This window comes from Suncus etruscus, chromosome 11 (genome assembly GCF_024139225.1).
Source record: "Suncus etruscus isolate mSunEtr1 chromosome 11, mSunEtr1.pri.cur, whole genome shotgun sequence".
NCBI classification, from domain to species: Eukaryota; Metazoa; Chordata; class Mammalia; order Eulipotyphla; family Soricidae; genus Suncus; species Suncus etruscus.
Genome location: NC_064858.1, coordinates 26,806,890 through 26,824,427, shown reverse-complemented (window position 1 = coordinate 26,824,427; position 17,538 = coordinate 26,806,890). Strand labels below are relative to the sequence as shown.

The 17,538-nt window shown below is 37.6% G+C and overlaps 1 protein-coding gene across 2 annotated transcripts in view; it reads right to left on the bottom strand.

Moving 5' to 3' along the window:
• ABCC9 (ATP binding cassette subfamily C member 9) overlaps positions 1–17,538 on the bottom strand; it is a 117,241-nt gene that overhangs the window by 9,913 nt on the left and 89,790 nt on the right. For both annotated transcript variants that reach the window (XM_049783877.1, XM_049783878.1), the window contains exons 29-35: positions 16,793–16,895; positions 6,547–6,648; positions 5,874–5,994; positions 4,138–4,268; positions 3,534–3,612; positions 2,456–2,564; positions 364–467 (exon numbers count right to left, since the gene is read on the bottom strand). In XM_049783877.1, coding sequence (XP_049639834.1) covers positions 364–467; positions 2,456–2,564; positions 3,534–3,612; positions 4,138–4,268; positions 5,874–5,994; positions 6,547–6,648; positions 16,793–16,895 — 749 coding nt within the window. The remainder of the gene's footprint in view (positions 1–363; positions 468–2,455; positions 2,565–3,533; positions 3,613–4,137; positions 4,269–5,873; positions 5,995–6,546; positions 6,649–16,792; positions 16,896–17,538) is intronic.

Genomic DNA, 17,538 nt, shown 5'->3' with positions numbered 1-17,538 from the left:
ATGGTAAGTTTCACCCTATTGAACCCTTTTATAAATCTTTAGGTTGTGAAGAATCTTAAAGATCTTTAGATAATATTTTTTTGTTATTTTTTGTTTATTTTTGGGCCATACCCTGGCTATGTTACTCCTGAGTATGTGATCAGAAATTGCTCCTAGCTTGACCATATGGGACACTGAGGACTGAACCCAGGTCTGTCCTCTGTCAGCTGCAAGCAAGGCAAATACCCTACCACTGCGCTATCTCTTCGGCCCCTTTAGATAAATTTAAATACAGAAAGATTCAAGATTAGCATAAATTACATATGGAAATATGTAGACTTAGTTTTTGTTTATTAAAATAAATAAACTATTTAGAAAACATACCAAGACCTCCTGGTAGAGATTTGACCATATTCTTCAGTTGAGCAATTTCTAGGGCCTCCCAGAGTCTATCATCTGTGCATTTGCATTCTGGATCCAAATTAAACCTACAGGAAAAAAATCAATTAATAAATAGATTTAAATGCTTAAATCAAGTTTGCTTTAGATGTTATTGATTCTCAGTTTTTAGAGTAGAGGGTACAGCAAATATTTAATTCATGAATTTACCAGAATACTAAAAATGAATTTTCATGATAAAAATAACAAATTTATATGCATCTATAAAATAATTCATTATTTGAATCATATTTTCATACTGGGTCAATATAACTTGAACAGTATCTATGAAAATATTCCTACTGAATTGCTACTAAATACATAAACCCACATGGGAACATGGAATACTATTTTAGAGAGTTTTTTGTTTTGTTTTGTTTTATTTTGTTTGCCAAACCTGGTAGTCCTCAGTCTTACTACTGACTCTGTAATTATGAATCACTCTTGGGGATCACACTTAGTGTCAAGGATCAAATCAGATTGTAACATGCAAGGTAAGTGCTATGCCTGCTGTACTCTCTCTCCATCTCCATAGAAAGCAATTTTAGATGTGTTATGCTGTACCTATTATAGCATTCGTATTCACAATAAGTATGTGCAGAGATTTAAATTCAGCAAGGGATTGCTAAATAACTTGAATAAAATAAAATAAAATAATTTTAGAGATGAAATGTTAACAGTTATGCATACATTTTCTCTTGAATACAGAATTAATCGTTAAGGAAGTGGAAAATATTTCTTGTAATTAAGTGGAGATGATAAAAGAACAAAGGAGAACCGGGAATTGATGAAGTGAGTCAGTGGGAATAGGTGGATGACCACATGTAGATATGGATTCATAGTCCTACATTTTATTAAGTGGGTGAACTAGGTCAAGTGCTCTGAATTCAGGACCCTCACCTGTAAGATGAAAATAATAGTATGGATTATAGAACAGTGAGTTGATAACTGATTAGGGCCACATAAATTAAAGTTACTGGAAGTTATAAAGTAGATAACACTGTTTTGCCCACTTTGTGCACAATGGGAAACCTTATCTCAGCAAGGACATGGTGGAAACAGCTTCTTAAAAGCAAATTATTTATTTATTTTTGAGCCATACCTGGCAGCTCTCAGGTTAGTTCTATTTCTGTGCTCAGAAATTACTCCTGACAAACTTGGGAAATGAGATGCCTGGGATTGAACCTGAGTTGGCCATATGCAAGGCAAATGCTCTACCTGCTGTGCTATCATTCTGGCCCCTCAAAAGCAACTTTTAAAATTAAACCAGCATGAGATATAGAGTTAAAAAGTAATTTATAGTTAAGTTTCAGTCGTACAATGTTCCAACACCTATCCCTTCATCAGTGTTCATTTCTGCCACTAATTTCACCAGGCTCTTGTCTTCCCACCAAACTCCTAACTCCAGCATGCCTCTATGGCAGGCACTTTTCTTCTATCTCTTTTCCTTTTAAGCACTTTTGTTTGCAATATAGAAGAGGCATCATGCAGACTACTTTATTTTCTTTCAATTTCCAGTTTTATCCAGAGTGATAATTTCCAACTATTATTGTTATAGTGGTCCATTCTCTATCCCACCCGTCATTTTTATTGTCCTTAAAAGCAAGTTAGTTGGGAAAAAAGTTGTGATATCTGGGGTTGAAGTGAAATTTAGAAATAAGTCAAGCGTGGTATCTGCTGAGATAGGGGCTTGAGAAAAGACAGCAACTCTTTGAGGAAAAAATTTTTGTACACACCAGCCAAGAGTCCCTGTCCCTGTGACAGAGAGAAAATTGGCTTTTGTAGCATTAAATTGGAAGGGAGGAGCTCTTGAGGCATGAGGGAGTGCTCAGCAATTGCTATTCGTAGTTTAATTTCACCATTCTTGGATTTCTTAAGCAAAATATTTTCCATTTAAGCATTAAAGACAGGAGATTTAATGCTGTCATCAAGATGACCTCACTTCTTCTCACCCAAGAAACTGTTCTGAGAAACTCCCAAACAGAAGCAAAGGGCAAATCTCTTTTGTACCTAAATTTCTGTCTAACTCATCACTTACCTAATAGATCCACTGAAGAGAATTGGATCCTGCAGAATGATTGAGAGCCTCGAACGGAGAGTGTGCAGTGGGAGTTTTGAAATATCTATTCCGTCAATGACAATCTTCCCTGTTAAGGAAGAACAAAAATGACAAGCATGTAGGAAAATTACATGCAAAATATTTGTCAACAAACTGAAATTACTTTCTAGTGCAGGGTTGAAATTTAGAAGATAAAACTTCCTATTTAAGCAATAAAACATCACTATGTGAAGGAGAGAGTTAGATGCAGAATAGTCTCACTCATCTATGGGTTTTAAGAAAAATCAAAGACATTTTTGCAATAATTCTCAGAGACAAAAGAGAAGAAGGCTGGAAGGTCCAGCTCACGACATGAAGCTCACCACAAGGAGTGTTGAGTGCAGTTAGAGAAATAACTGCATTGAGAACTATCATAACAATGTGAATGAATGACGGAAGTAGGAAACATGTCTGGAGTACAGGTGGGGGTGGGGTGGGGAAGAGGGAGATTTGGTACATTGGTGATGGGAATTTTGCACTGGTGAAAGGGGTGTTCTTTACATGACTGAAACCCAACTACAGTCATATTTGTAATCAAGGTGTTTAAATAAAGATATTAATTCTCACTAAGCATGTAACATAGGTTTTGGAGATATTTTCCCCCAAAGAGTTTTGTTTCTTTGTGTTGTACCCAGTTGTGCTCAAGTCTTACTTTTGGCTCTGTATCAGGGATCACTTCTGGTAGTGCTCAGGGGACCATATGTGATGTTGGCATTCTAATCCTGATTGTTTATGTGCGAGGCCAGCTCCCTCCCCACTTGTTAAACCAAAGTTCTGGCCCAATATTTTTTAAGCAACAATCTCTAGAGATGAGTTCATGGCTAATAATTTTATTTTTCCAATTCTACATTCTTTCTTTCCATCCGGAATGTTTTTCTGGGATACCTGCCTCAAACCATGCATTGTAAGATACAGAGTCCTCATAAATATTTGGTTTTGTTTTTGCAGGATTAAATACTTTCTTGTTGCATTTTTGAACACGAGAGCCAGTGGAAAAATTGGTTTGCAACTAACTCACCATCAAATATGTCGACCATTCGGAAGAAAGCCAGAGACAGTGAAGACTTTCCACTACCAGTGCGGCCACAGATTCCCACCTGAAAAAGAAGCAATGCTCAGGGAAGGGCATGGACAAAGGACATGGAATGGGTAAAAGCATGCTAACTGGGTTGACAGAACACAGTGAAACTGCAATTCCTCATTCTCTTTTCCAATTTTCCATATTATTTTAGAAGTGAGAATTTCCTAACAAAAGTAGATCAAGTTCTTTTATTTAATTTTAGTGCTTACTAGCTCTCTTCATAATAACTAAAATAAACTAGTTTGAGACTAGACCTAGTATAAATTCAAGTATTCTCAAGGGAATTATCTAGTTTTGTCAGGAGCCAGAACTTTTGAAAAATATTGACCCTTCCCATCTTCAATGGAAGATTATGAGTGGCGATATAATCTAGAGACTTCATACTTTATCCTGATCCTGTGCTACCTTTTCTCTCTAGGGAAGGTATTATGATGTGAGTCTTACAGAGTACCAGGGAGGATTTCCTAAGAGCTTCAGTGAAAATGGAGCAGGTGTTCAGAGGTTTAATTTGTAATGAATCAAATGGCAATGAGTTTCATACCTTTTGCCCAGGTTTGATGTAAGCTTTGACATGTTTAAGAACAGGTTTGAGATTATTTTCATATCTGACACACAGATCATGAATCTTGATCTCCCCTTCCTGTGGCCAATGCTCTGGAACTTGGGAAATATCTGGGAGTGTGTGGGAGGGTGAGAACAGGGCGTGGGGAGAGAGAATAAGAAAAGGGAGGGGAGAAAACAGATAAATGTCTATACATGTACATATACATATATATTCTCTAAATATAAAGTAATACTGAACAAATTAATTTTATTTTCTTTGGTATCTTTATTTAAAAACCTTGATTACAAATATGATCGTAGTTGGGTTTCAGTCATGTAAAGAACACCCCCCTTCACCAGTGCAACATTCCCATCACCAATATCCCAAGTCTCCCTCCTCCCCACCCCACCCCTGCCTGTATTCTAGACAGTCTTTCTACTTCACTCATTCATTTACATTTTATGATAGTTCTCAGTGTAGTTATTTCTCTAACTGCACTCATCACTCTTTGTGGTGAGCTCCTTATTTTTTAAATTAAAATCACATTCAAGAGCCTCTTAATTTATTACGTTTAAAATAAAATTTAAATTTTAAGAAGATATTAACAAACAATTTGCCTCTTAAGCATTCTGGAACTGAATACTAATCAAAATTGTTTGTGAATGGAATCATTTGGTCCAAAAGTTGGTCATCAAATACCAGTGATTAAAATGTAAGAAGTGTGGTGTAAAGAGCTGTTTCAACTCATGTGATGCCAAGTTATTGTTTACAGAGTCAACACCTATACCTGAAAGGACCATGACATGATAGAAGTCAATTCAGGTGGGCAAGGAGCTCCATGTTCTAGGGGACTTAAAGGGGACAAAGAGGATATTTGAGAAGAATCTCAAATAATGAAGTATGAAGGCACATGTTTGCAATACATGCAACATTGGTAAGAGCAACAAAGAAGGAAGGGAAGTTTCGCGTGTGTATAGGCAGGAAGAAAAAAATATGGGTGGATGATGAGAAATGAGATAACTGGTAAATGGGCAAGAGTGAAACGATGGTCTTATCTAACTGCAATCTGAATTTTTTCCTTAAATTTATATATTTCTTAGAGGATTTAAGCATCTGAAGCACAAGTGTAACAGTTGAGATAACTCTGTTCTCAGTACTAAGTTTCCAGCCTGTTTTATGCTAACAAAGCTATATCTCAATCAATATTTTGAAATGCAATATTTTTTGTTTTTCTGTTTGTTTGTGGTTTTGTGCTACACCGGTGGTGCTCAGGGGTTACTTCTGGCTCTACACTCAGAAATCATTCTTAGGAGGCTCAGGGATCATATGGGATGCTGAGGATTGAACCCAGGTCTGTCCCGGGTGGGTTGCAATGCAAGGAAAACATCAACATCCTATCGCTCTGTTATCACTTCAGCCCCTGATATCCAAATTTCTTGACATCTAAGTTTTAAAGGTCAAAGGATTCAATCAATCAAATTGTATGTCACTGGTTAGTGTAATCAAATGCAAATATATAATAATTATTTTTTGATATTTGTAAATAATATTTATTTGTACTGCATATTTAAATTTTTCAGGCCTAAATAGCCCTATATTTTCAGGAGAACATAAACAAAAAAGTGAGGTTGATAGGGGATTCTTTAAACTGGAGTGGAAAACAAAAGCAATGAGCTATAATAAATATTGGTTTAAAATATTCAAGTGATATGCAATAATATTCAGAACAATACCCATTGTGCCTTCATAGTTTTCAGACTCCATAGTCAAGAAACTGTTCACTTTTTTCACTGCCCCCATCTGGACTTCCAAGTCAGCCAAGTTCCTCACAACCCAGTTCAAATAATTGGTTATCTGTGTTAGGTGACAACAAAATAAACACATTGATATTAAAATAGTAGTTGTAATCTTGGATATCTGATTACTTTCACACAGTATATAGTAAAAAGCACACATCTTTAAGTGTTACTAGATATCAAGGCCAGAGAAGATGACATAGACCCATGTTGGCTAAGAAGACCTTTGCTCTTATCCAACAGTCTCAAATGTCATTGTTTAATCAATCTTCATCTGGTTTCCCTAAAAGAAAGATAGTTGTGGGTCCTTCTATTTGCCCTTTTCTCATTTTTATGCATTTTATGTCTCCAAAGTATTTTTAAGGGGCCAGAAATGGGGTAAGGGATCAGGTCAGGGATCTCTAATAATATAGTCATAAGGTTTGAGGAGTTAAAAACAATCTGGTTCATGCTCTCAGAAGTAAATCCAAGCTGTCCTACAAAGCTGAATTTAGCCCCAAATTGATAAATATTTGCATTATGTAATCTTGTCAGGATTTCAGACTTTTCCTGTAACATTCATTAATGTACATTCAACATTACACCAAAGAAGATTTTCAGCCAAACCTACCGTAAGTGCATATAGCAGACCTAATCCTACCAATCCTGAGTTGGAAGACCCACTAATTGATGCAATGGAAGCAGTGAGGACAATGCATGCTCCCAAATAATCCTAAAAAGGAAAAAATAAATAGGTTAAGATATTTTTCTCAAAGTCTGAAACCAAAAATCACAATTAACTTAGAGAAATTAAAATAGAAAACATACCCCATTGCTGTACATTCTGATATGTTTCCCAGGAAGACTTATCAAGACAAGAAAGAATGAACACTACCTTAGAGATGGAATGAGTATGATACAAGGGTCTCATATTCATGCATATAAGGAGATAGAGAGCCAAAAACTTTTCCAGAAGTTCAAGTGCATTTGATGGTACAAACAACATCAAACACAGATTTTGTTTCCCCCATACTCCTCACCCAAACTTTCTGCTGCACTTTGTTGGCCAGACAGACAAATATTTTGGACTTGATTTCTACCTGAAATGTTATGCCCACTTAGTCTAGAGTTGTGACAGATGCAGTAAGCCCCTGTAGAAATTGGTCTCTGTTTAACTTGTTGGGATCTGTATTTGAATTTTGTGTCAGTTTTATGCTAAGAGTCTGGGACAGTACGGATTGCAGTATCATCATATTCCCTATGTAATTAGATACATGCAAATGTTTTCAGAGGATTTGAATTGTCTATAACTCAATTATAAACTTTCTGGGGGCCAGGCAGGAATCCCATGAAGTGCCCAGAAGATGCAAAAACCACTCCCAGTAATTCCTAGGCTAAATTTATATCTCTTATGAATCAATGCTTCAACCCAGGGGTGCTGAAGGGACTATGTGGTGCCAGGGTTCAAGTTTGGGTCCTCTGCAGCCTCTGCCAGGCTGGTGCTCTAGTCCTTTGAGTCATCTTCCTATGGCAATTCCAATGACTACTCCTTTTAAAATCCCAAAAGTCTCCAAGGTATGCTGGAAACTTAAAGGAAGAATAGGACATATTTGCCCATTTTATGCCATTTTCTTCCATTCTCACTTCCCAGTATTTTAGTGTATTATGATGCCTTGCCATTTGAGAAAGTGATTAAAAAAATGAGTAATGCTTCATGTCCCAGAAATAAGGAGACTATCAGTCATGGACACTCTCTAATATTATCAACAAGAGGCTGAAGCAATTGCACAGTGAATAAGGCATTTGCCTTACATACAGCTGATCTCATTTCAATCCCTGACATACCATATGATACCCTGAACCTGCCAGGATTAATTTTGAGCATGGAGCCAAGAGTAACCTTTCAGCACCATTAGATGTGACTTAAAACAAGTAAACAACCCTCCCCAAAACAAGAAAACAAAATGCACAGTGAGGTTCTAAGACTTTAGTGAAGGTTATGTATAGGCAAAGATACTAGAGTCAGAGGCAGTTATTTCTCAGACCAACTCATATATGCACTTTACTGCTTCTTTGATCCAAAGATTCAACATGGAGCTGACATCTTTAAAGATAAAACTTGGTGAGGGGAAAAAAACTTTAGACTTGAATCAGATAGGAACTTAAATGCTGGCTTTGCCAACTGCTGCCAAGTGACTTTGGGTAATTTTTAATGCCTTGATGACTTAGTTCCTTCTTAGGAAAATAGAGTTGACACCCAGTGCATAGGGATCTTGAAAGCGATAAAGATGTTAAATATCAGTTAGCTAAACCCATTTATTAGTATTCCACCTTTCTTCTGGATCATTTTCAGATGCTTGAAGCAAGCTTAAAAGTTTGTGTGCATCATAAAACATCAAAGTTGAAAACAGATGTTAAAATTTAATTTCCCATTGATTCCTGTGCTCTCTATGGGGAAGATAAAAAGAAATTATCATGAAGAACTAATTCCTGGCACAGCAAATTCCTTCGAGGTAGTAAATACTTCTTTGCTTGCTACTTAGACTATATATCCATTTGTTAACAACATGTTATATCCCAATCATATGTATTTTTCCCCTTAATTTGAAACAAACACTACATGGATGCTATATTCACCCAGTCTGGGCTACTTATTTATGTTTTATTATCACCAACACACTCCCCCAATACTCTAAAATTTTTACAGCAGTATGAGTTTTTTTCATTCTTCTTGAGTAAGTGTAATAATACTTTCAAAGCTGTAAGTTTGCTATCTTAGTATCTTTTCTTCTAAGTGAGAGATTCAAAGAGTTTCTATGACAAGTTCCAGATGTTACTTCTAACAGGCTACTCCTGGCTTGAGGTCTGGGAATATACCATTTGACTTCTGAGAAATGTCTTAGATCATAAACAGCCAGGACTTCATTTCTCTTAACCACCTTCACTCACTTATTAGCCTTTTCCCAGTATTAGAAAGAAGAATTGCATTCCTCCTTTTATTTATGAATTCATTCATCCTCTATCCATACATTTATTCATCCTTTAAGTTTGTGAATTAGATATCATTTCCATGTTTGGGATTATCAAGACCTTCTTTGTACTTAAAAATGATGTAGACTCTGATGACTTAAAAAGAAAGATGTTCGAAAGTGGCTACTCAAGAGCCTACCTTCTCTGACATGTAGAGAACTCTTTCCTGCTTATCCTGCCAATCTTGGGGAAACAAACCTTGTTTCAACCAATGAGTCTGTCTGAAATGCTCTCCCTCAAGTCCTTATACAAGAAGCCTGATTCATGTATGAAAACAACCATATTAAGTGAAGAGTTAGGACCAAGCCTATCAGGAAGAGAAGGAAATAAGCAAGTTGAAAGATGCTCAGGAGAATGTGTCTGGAGTTTGCAAAGGCCAGTATAGCTGGCGAGGAGCACATGGGAGGAGAGATATGGAAGCAGTACTAGGGAATTGTGGCAGGGACTGAGACAGTCTCCACATAGTAGTGCACAGGATTTGCATTTTGGTGAGCTCTGCATTTCTGCTGCAATAAGTTCACATGACAATAAGTAGACTTCTTCCAGAACAGAATGGGTAGGAATAGAAACCCAAACCCAAACCTACAGCTTTCTGAAGTCATCAAAGTATCCAGAAATGTGACAGGTTTCAGAAGGATGTGGGGATTTAGTACTGAGAAAATGAGACAGGTGGGCTGTTCCATACAAGTTATTCCTGTAAGGGACCAGAGGTGTAGGGTATACATGTAAGGACATGCAGAGATAGCATGTAGGGTGGTTTTCTTGCATGAAACTAACCTAAGGTTCAATGCCCATCTCCCTATATGGTCCTCTGGTTTCTTACAGAAGTGATCCTGAGTGAAGTCAAGAGTAGCTCTGAGGATCACTATTGTGACTCCATCACTCCCCCTAAAACCTAATAAGACCAAATAAAACAAAGACAAAGTTACTTTAGGCCAGATTCTTTGGTTCTCAGAGGTTACTACTGCTTCTGCATTTAGGATTATTCCTGGCAATGCTTAGGGGACAATATGAGATTCCAGAGATAGAACTGGAGATCAGCCACATACAAGGCAAGTACCCTACCCACTGTACTATTACTCTGGCCCCAATGGTTACTTCATTAAGAGGCTACTAGGCTATAATAGCTCAGAGATGCTTCTGACTTGGGTTCAATCCCTGGCATCCACCAAGCGTGCCAGGAGTGATTTCTGAGTGCAGAGCCAGGAGTAACCCCTGAGCGCTGTCGGTATGTCTCTCCTCCCCCTCAAAAGATGTAAAAAAATGTCAAAGACTCATTGTTGATAAGAAGTTCTGTAACAAGTCCAAGTCTTCTAATTCCAGACTTAGAAGTGTAAACCAAACCAGTATTTCTTAGAAAACATTGCTATGCCTAAGTGTTAGGGGTTTTTTGCTTCTCTCAAGTGAACAACACTCTGAAGTAGGCAAGCATGATCTTTCAGCGTTGAATTATTATTATTTTATTCTCTCGGTTTTGGAAAAGACTCAATAAACACTGTTCAATTGAACCAAGCCAATAAGCCTACAGTTAATACAGCCATATCTAAGACTTTGAAACAAGATATTATTGAGTTTAAATAAAAAGAGATTAGAAAGCAGGCAATATAAATGTGCAAACAGAGCCAAGATGTGGCTCAGTTGTAGAGAACAGGCACCTTTGAGGCTCTAGGTTCTGGGTTCAACCCCTAGCATACATTATTAATATTTTATCATCTACTTAAGTATTAGGAAGGAAATGCAAAATTTTATGTACTCTTGGTCCCTTCTATCTGTTCTCCCTTGCCATTAAGTTTACTTAATGTGGAATCTTTATAGTTTGAAATGGGTTCTGGAGTTACTTGTAATAATGAATGGTAGCCTTATTCTGATAATAGAGTCATGGGGTCATGAAATTGATAATGGGTAATAATATTGAAAACCAGAGTGTCTAAAAGAAAAAAAAAGAAAGAGAAGAAAAAAATGTCTGTCATAGAGCAAGCAGGGGAGAGGGCTAGGGGGATTGCAGAAGGGAAATTGGTGGCAGAAAATGTGCACTGATGAAGGGATGGGTATTGCACATTGAATGACTAAAGCTCAACCATGTACACCTTTGTAACTGTATCTCACAGTGATTCAATTAAAATTTATTTATATGGGGCCGGAGAGATAGCATGGAAGCAGGGCATTGGCCTAGCATGCAGAAGGACGGTGGTTCGAATCCGGCATCTCATATGGTCCCCCGAGCCTGCCAGGAACGATTTCTGAGTGTAGAGTCAGGCATAACCACTCAGTGCTACCGGGTGTGACCCAAAAACCAAAAAAAAATTATTTATAAAAAAGGGTCAGATGGAAAGAGCTGACCAGTGAGTGAATGGACATCTCTGCTCTCCCTGGGTAATTTATAAACTATTTTCATAGTTTTCACTATGATTATTAGACATTATTATTATTTAGTTGTTATTTTAGAAAATAAAATATGCCAAAATATATGTAAATAAATATTGAGTTGTTTTTCACACCTTAGCAAAAAAGCTTTTAAAGCATAAGCATAGCAAAATGTTCACGCAATGTAGCCATTTCAAAAGCTGAAACATACTAAACTTAAATACCAATGAGTGCGAATGTCTTCAGTTTACTATACATAAAAATGTCCACTTATTTATCATTATAATATTCCTATACTTTGGTTTAAAAAATGAGGTACAGTTCATATGAACTCCTTACACCAACTTTTCAACTGCTTTCCAGATTATTATCATCACTCAAAAATTATTTTTCTAAGGCCTGAGCAAAGTTTAGGGAGTATCTCACTAGGATTTTTATCTTAATCAGAAGAAAATGGGAATTTCTTTTGTGTCTAGTGTTAATTGAGGGAGTTCAGAGCAAAATCACATAATTGCATAGGGTAGTGCTAAATGAATATATCAGAGCCCCTTGCCCATTTTTCTTCTTCTGTCTTCCTCCTGTGCTTCTCTCTTTGTTGCTTTATTCTCCCCAAATCTGCAAAACCTGAGTGGACCAATTCTTTAGTATTTAGCCCCTCTCCAGGTTCCCAGTTAGTAGCTTTTTTAGCACATCTGTGAGCTGACAAGCACTGTTTGAGGAGGCTGAATATGCTGTGCTAATGGATCTCATTAAATTCTACTTACAGATGTTCTCTTAACATAATTGAGCTGTGGTGAACTAAAGAGGACTAAAAATTAATTCATATATATGTATATGTAGATGTAGATGTATAGCCCAATTTATGGTTGGATAATTAGAGCCCAACTCACAGTTTTTCACATCACTCTTCTAACTTTCCAAACCATCCACGTATCTCTCTCTCACCAAAGTTATCCCTGACCAATGACCCTTAGGCTCAATGTATTGACAGTTAAATCTGCTCTAGCCTTTGTGGAGATGCTGGTTTCATGGCACGTTCAATTCATTGACCATAATTAATCTTAGGAAAGTTCATGAAAGACCAAGCGACCCTGAATTCACTCCTTCTTCCATTTCCTCTGTAAAAATGATTGAAAGGCAATATATTAAACTAGGAGCAGCAGATGGTTCAAATAACCCACATGGTAGAGACATCACCCCAAGGATACTGGCCATGTGTCCTCTGCTGCTGAGGCTGGAGGCATTGAAAACTGTTCCTTAAACACCCAATCATTCTAGTGGTAGAAAACCATGTAAGATGCAGAAGAAGTAGACTGAGCAGAGGAAATAGAAGTTGCCACATATATGTCTGACTCATTTACAAACACAGGCCAATCCTGTGATATTTTCTGTTGTGAGTGGTGAGGTTTGTCTCATTTAGTTTGTGAACTTGACCCCCTTCTCCAGAAGGCCATGTCTAAGCAGACATGGTAAACAATCAAGGAATTCTGAGCCTCAAACTCTCTGTGGGATCTATAAAAATGGAGATTTCCACTTAGCAGACTCACCCATGAATAGTTTTTACATCATCTCTCTCTTTCACATGGTCCTAGAAGAACCCAACTAAGGAATCATATGTGTTTAGGAGAATGTAGGTAGACCTCAGAAGAGCAAGATCAATAATCTTTGTGTACAGGAGTCGTGTACATAAAAACTCAGTGCTTGCTTCACACATAGCCCCGGAGTCAAGTTCACCCTCAAAACCTTACACTTCAGTCTTTTCATTCTCAAGGCCTTTTTGGCTTTGGCTTTTGTGATGTGAATTTTCTTTTATCCCATTTACCACACAGCAAGACAAAACCTTGGAAAGACATCCTTGAGATAGAGTTACACAATGTTCGCAAATGGAAACACCAATGCCAAAGAACTGGGATTGTTTAGTGCAAAGGGATGAAGAAAAGAGCCGAGCTGAGCAAAGGGACGTCAGCAGTGTTCAGAGCTTAGGCTTAGCACAAAAGGGGCCCCCCATCCCTTTCCTTGGTCCTCAGCAGAAAAACAGGCCTTCTGCTGCCAGAGACGCCCGGTGGTCTGCCAGCCAAATTCATTTATCTTCTCAGATTCTTGTTCTTTCTTGATTTGAGTGTGTTGTGACCTTTTATTTTATTATTTTTTCTAATTCAAAATAAGTATGAAATGAACATGGTGGGTAGGGCCAAGTCCTCCATAGGGAATACTCTGCTCAAAGAAGGAAATAACTTGGGATTGGCCAAACTTTTACTTCACATGACAAGGGAAAGAAATAAGACTTATTACATGCATATATTATATTTATGAACTTATATATTTATATCTTTTAAATTAGAGTATCAAGTCAAGTTGATATTAATTTGGATCAAGGGTTAAAGTTAGGGTTAAATTCAACAACATATGGTGCCTTTATTCTGCATTTCTTCTTGAGGTTTTGTCAGAAGAATTATAGTGACATTGTTTTTGGGAAACTAGAATAGGGAATGGAAAAAAAGGGCAGAGAAAACAATGTTCCTCTCATCTCTCTATCAAGGTGCTGAGTCCATGAATCAGATCCATCCCCAATCTGGATCAGAATATCCCAGCGCTCTCCCTTGACTTAGCTTGTACCAGGCAACCCTCCTTGTCCTGTTACTTTATTGTTTCTCTGCTTTGGGAACTTTACTAATCTTTGCTTTAAGCAAAATTGAAAAGAAAGGTAAATTGTGGGTACTGTGGATAAATATAAATGCTGAGTCCCCAAGCCAAATGTTTGCTACTTTTATTTTGTTTTTGTTAAATTTCTGGGCCACTGCCAGGCTCTACACTCAAGGATCACTTCTGGCAGGGTTCAGGGGGCCATATGCATTGTGAAAGAATTAAAATATGGGTTGGCCCTTTGCAAGGCAAGTGCCTACCCACTGTAGTATTTCTCCAGCCACAAGTTTCTGTTACCTTAAAAAACAGTAATGACTTATAAGGGAGACTGTGTCCAGCTGTGGGGGTTAAAGAGCATATCACACCCTGGTCTCTGAGGAATTGTATCACAACATTCAGCTTTCTGGCCCAAAATACACTTGTCTCCAGTGGTGGGTGAAGTCCTCATGAAGCCACTGTCTAATGTTGACTTCCCACTGGGGGTAATCTGCTTCTTCCCACACAACTTTTAGATTACAACATTTTTACTCAAGGGCACTGGAATAAAAGGGAAACTTTTCATTTCCCAGAAAAACAGAGGGAGCACATCTTTAAGCTTTAGCTTTAAGCAGTGTCAATATTTAGAGGGAATGTGTGGGTACACAGATGTATTCAAACACACAAATTTACTGACTTAAATACCACAAGACATACAATCTGAACACAGAGGACTTGAGACTTTCACTTCTTCTGCCAGCAGATACTTTTAGAACTTTGCAATGAATGTGCTTCTAGATTTTAAATGGCTTATCTTGGTAGTAAGACCAGACAGTGCAACTCAAAAATTATAATGCATGGAAAAGATGTAGTAATGGATGTCTTTGGTACTGTTGTAGAAAGGTATAGAATGAATAGCAGTTTCTATTTCAAATATTAGTGTTTTCATTTTCTATAGGAGGATCAAAATTGTATTTTTTCCATTTGTTTTCTGAGGACACATCCACAGAATTAGCTACTCCCAAGCAATCCTTAAAGGACCATGTAGTCCCAGTGATCAAGCCCAAGGCTCCCACCTGCAGTGTCTGTGCCCAGCCTTTTGAGACACTTCTGTAGTCCTCCTAAAAATAAGATTATTTTTTTATACAATGAACATAAAATTAAGTCTTCATACTCTTTCATGTGAGTTTAAAGGACTGGATTTTTAGTCAAATAAAAGGAAAACATTTGAAACTGCTGACTATGATTTACTCCCCACCATCCATTTTTGGCAATCTAAAGACATTGTTATTTTACCTCCTGGCTAGGAGAACAAATATAGTGTTTGTCTGAAGAATCTTCAGGGCATAAGATACTGTCCTACCCAATCCACGGCTATCTGGAAGGTGTTTCTTGTTCAACAGGCAAAGCATCTCTTTAAAATGTGTAAGACATATTGCTATATTACTAGGTACTCTCTACATTAATATTTTTATTATGGTAGAGAGTTATGCTCACTAGACAGACACCATGACAACTAAAGCTGGGAGGAGGGGCAAGATCAACCTTCATTCTCTCATCCACAACTGAAATTTTAAGTTTGGGTCCTGTAGTTGCACCATGCCATGTCAACTTTCAATTTTCTATCTGCCCTTTTAGATATGTGGAGTATTGAAAGAAAGCCTGTTTGTGCTAGGGATGCTTGTTTGCTGAAGCAGCAAGAGAGAGGCTCTTAAAATAGCACAGATAATCTTTTCTTATCTCAAACTCACCACCAAAGTCACCCATTCCTATTGTAAATTAAGCAGACCAGTTTGTATTTCCCTCTGTCTCCTTTGTCTCCTTCCTATTCCTGATAATTGACTGACAATCACTTACTTACTGGGGCTGGTATCATTTTTATTCCTTTCTTTCTTCAAAACCATTTCTATTCAGGACCAAAGTGGTAGCACAGTGATAGGGCATTTACTTTGCACTTGGCTGACCCAGGATGGATCCCTGGCATCACAAATGGTCCCCCAACCCAGGAGCAATTTCTGAGTGGAGAGCCAAAACAAACAAACAAACCCCATTTCTATTCAAATGCATATTTCACTTTTGGAGAGTGATTTAAGCATACCCATTGGTTCAGTTCTATTTCCTGCTGGTATTCGGAGACTATGCAGTACCAGGAATCAAATTGTGATTAGCGTATTCAAAGCAATCACTTTAATCCCACTACTATGGCTTGTGCCATTAAAATTCATATTTAATTTACTGCATCTTTAATTAAAATGCATATTTAATGTAAACAGGGGTCTATACTATTTATTTTAAATTCTAAATCCATACAATATATGCCCTTATACTTATTTTTAAGAGGGAGGAATTGGGACACACATTAACTTTTTAAGTCAGTACCCCACCAAAACCTGTGTCTTGCTCCTTTGTTTCTATTTCATAGGAATCAGAGGATTAATTTTTTTTCATTTTTAACATTTGGTGCCCACTGGATCTTCCACTGAATTATAGCATAAGAAGTTGCTTTTCTCCAGACCTATCTGGTTCAGTGGAGGAGATGAATGCATCTGTTCACGTATCAAATTTGTTCTTTTGGAAAAAATAAATGTTGAAGTTATACAAATATTTGCCATTCCATTAACTTATGTAATCTAGAGACTAATGATCACAAGATGAATTTTTGCTTTTGCTGGCTATTTGTCTTGCCATTAGCTAAAACATGAAGACAATTTCATCTGTAATATAAACAAACTAGAGCTATTTTCAAGGGCAGAAAATATGAAGTTTGAGCCGAGTTTCCAAAGCAGGCTAACTTTATAGTTCTCTCCCCCTTTGCATCAGGCCTCTCCTTTAGTCTCCATTTCAAAATCATGCAACGAACGTACCGTTCTGACCTCCAGCCATCTGTTGGCAGCCGAGAGAAATAAGTAGGCAATGTTGTTTGTGTCTGTCAGCTCCAGCATGCGTTGCTTAAATCTGGTTTCATGCCTGCAGAAAACAAAAATATTATGACGTTAGCCACCCAATGGGAGGAATAATAAAAAACAGAAACACTACTAAGCTACTGACTTAACATGGTGACAAAGTGACAGGATCCAATGGCCAGTCAATGGATTTCTACTCCAGAATCAAGGCCAGGTGCTGCCGAACACATTCATGTTACAACTTTGTCCTCTTTTCTTTGTTCTTCGTCTATTTTCTTTGCTGTTTTGATAATGAGGAGGGGATGCACATGAGGTTTAGTGCTTGCTGGTGGTCACACATTGCAGCACTCACACTCACCTGGCTGTACACCTGAGATCGAACATCATATGTCAAGGGTCCCAGACAGAAGAGATGTAGGGACCTCACTGTGTGCATCTAAGGGACACCAGAAGTCAAACTTTGGGCCTCATGCCTGCAAGGAAGTACTTTAGGCACTGAGTCATTTCTGGGGCTCCAAAAGTCTTTGTCTCATGACAAAGTCCTATGAAGGAGCATTTCATGAATTTCCACATAATCTTATACCTGTAGAGACAGGGTATGACCTGTGTCTCAAAGGCTTTACCCAAAACAGAAAATGCTACATAGAATAACAATATACCCTACCTACTCTTTAAGGCATTTACTTTACTATCCCAAAAGATACAGT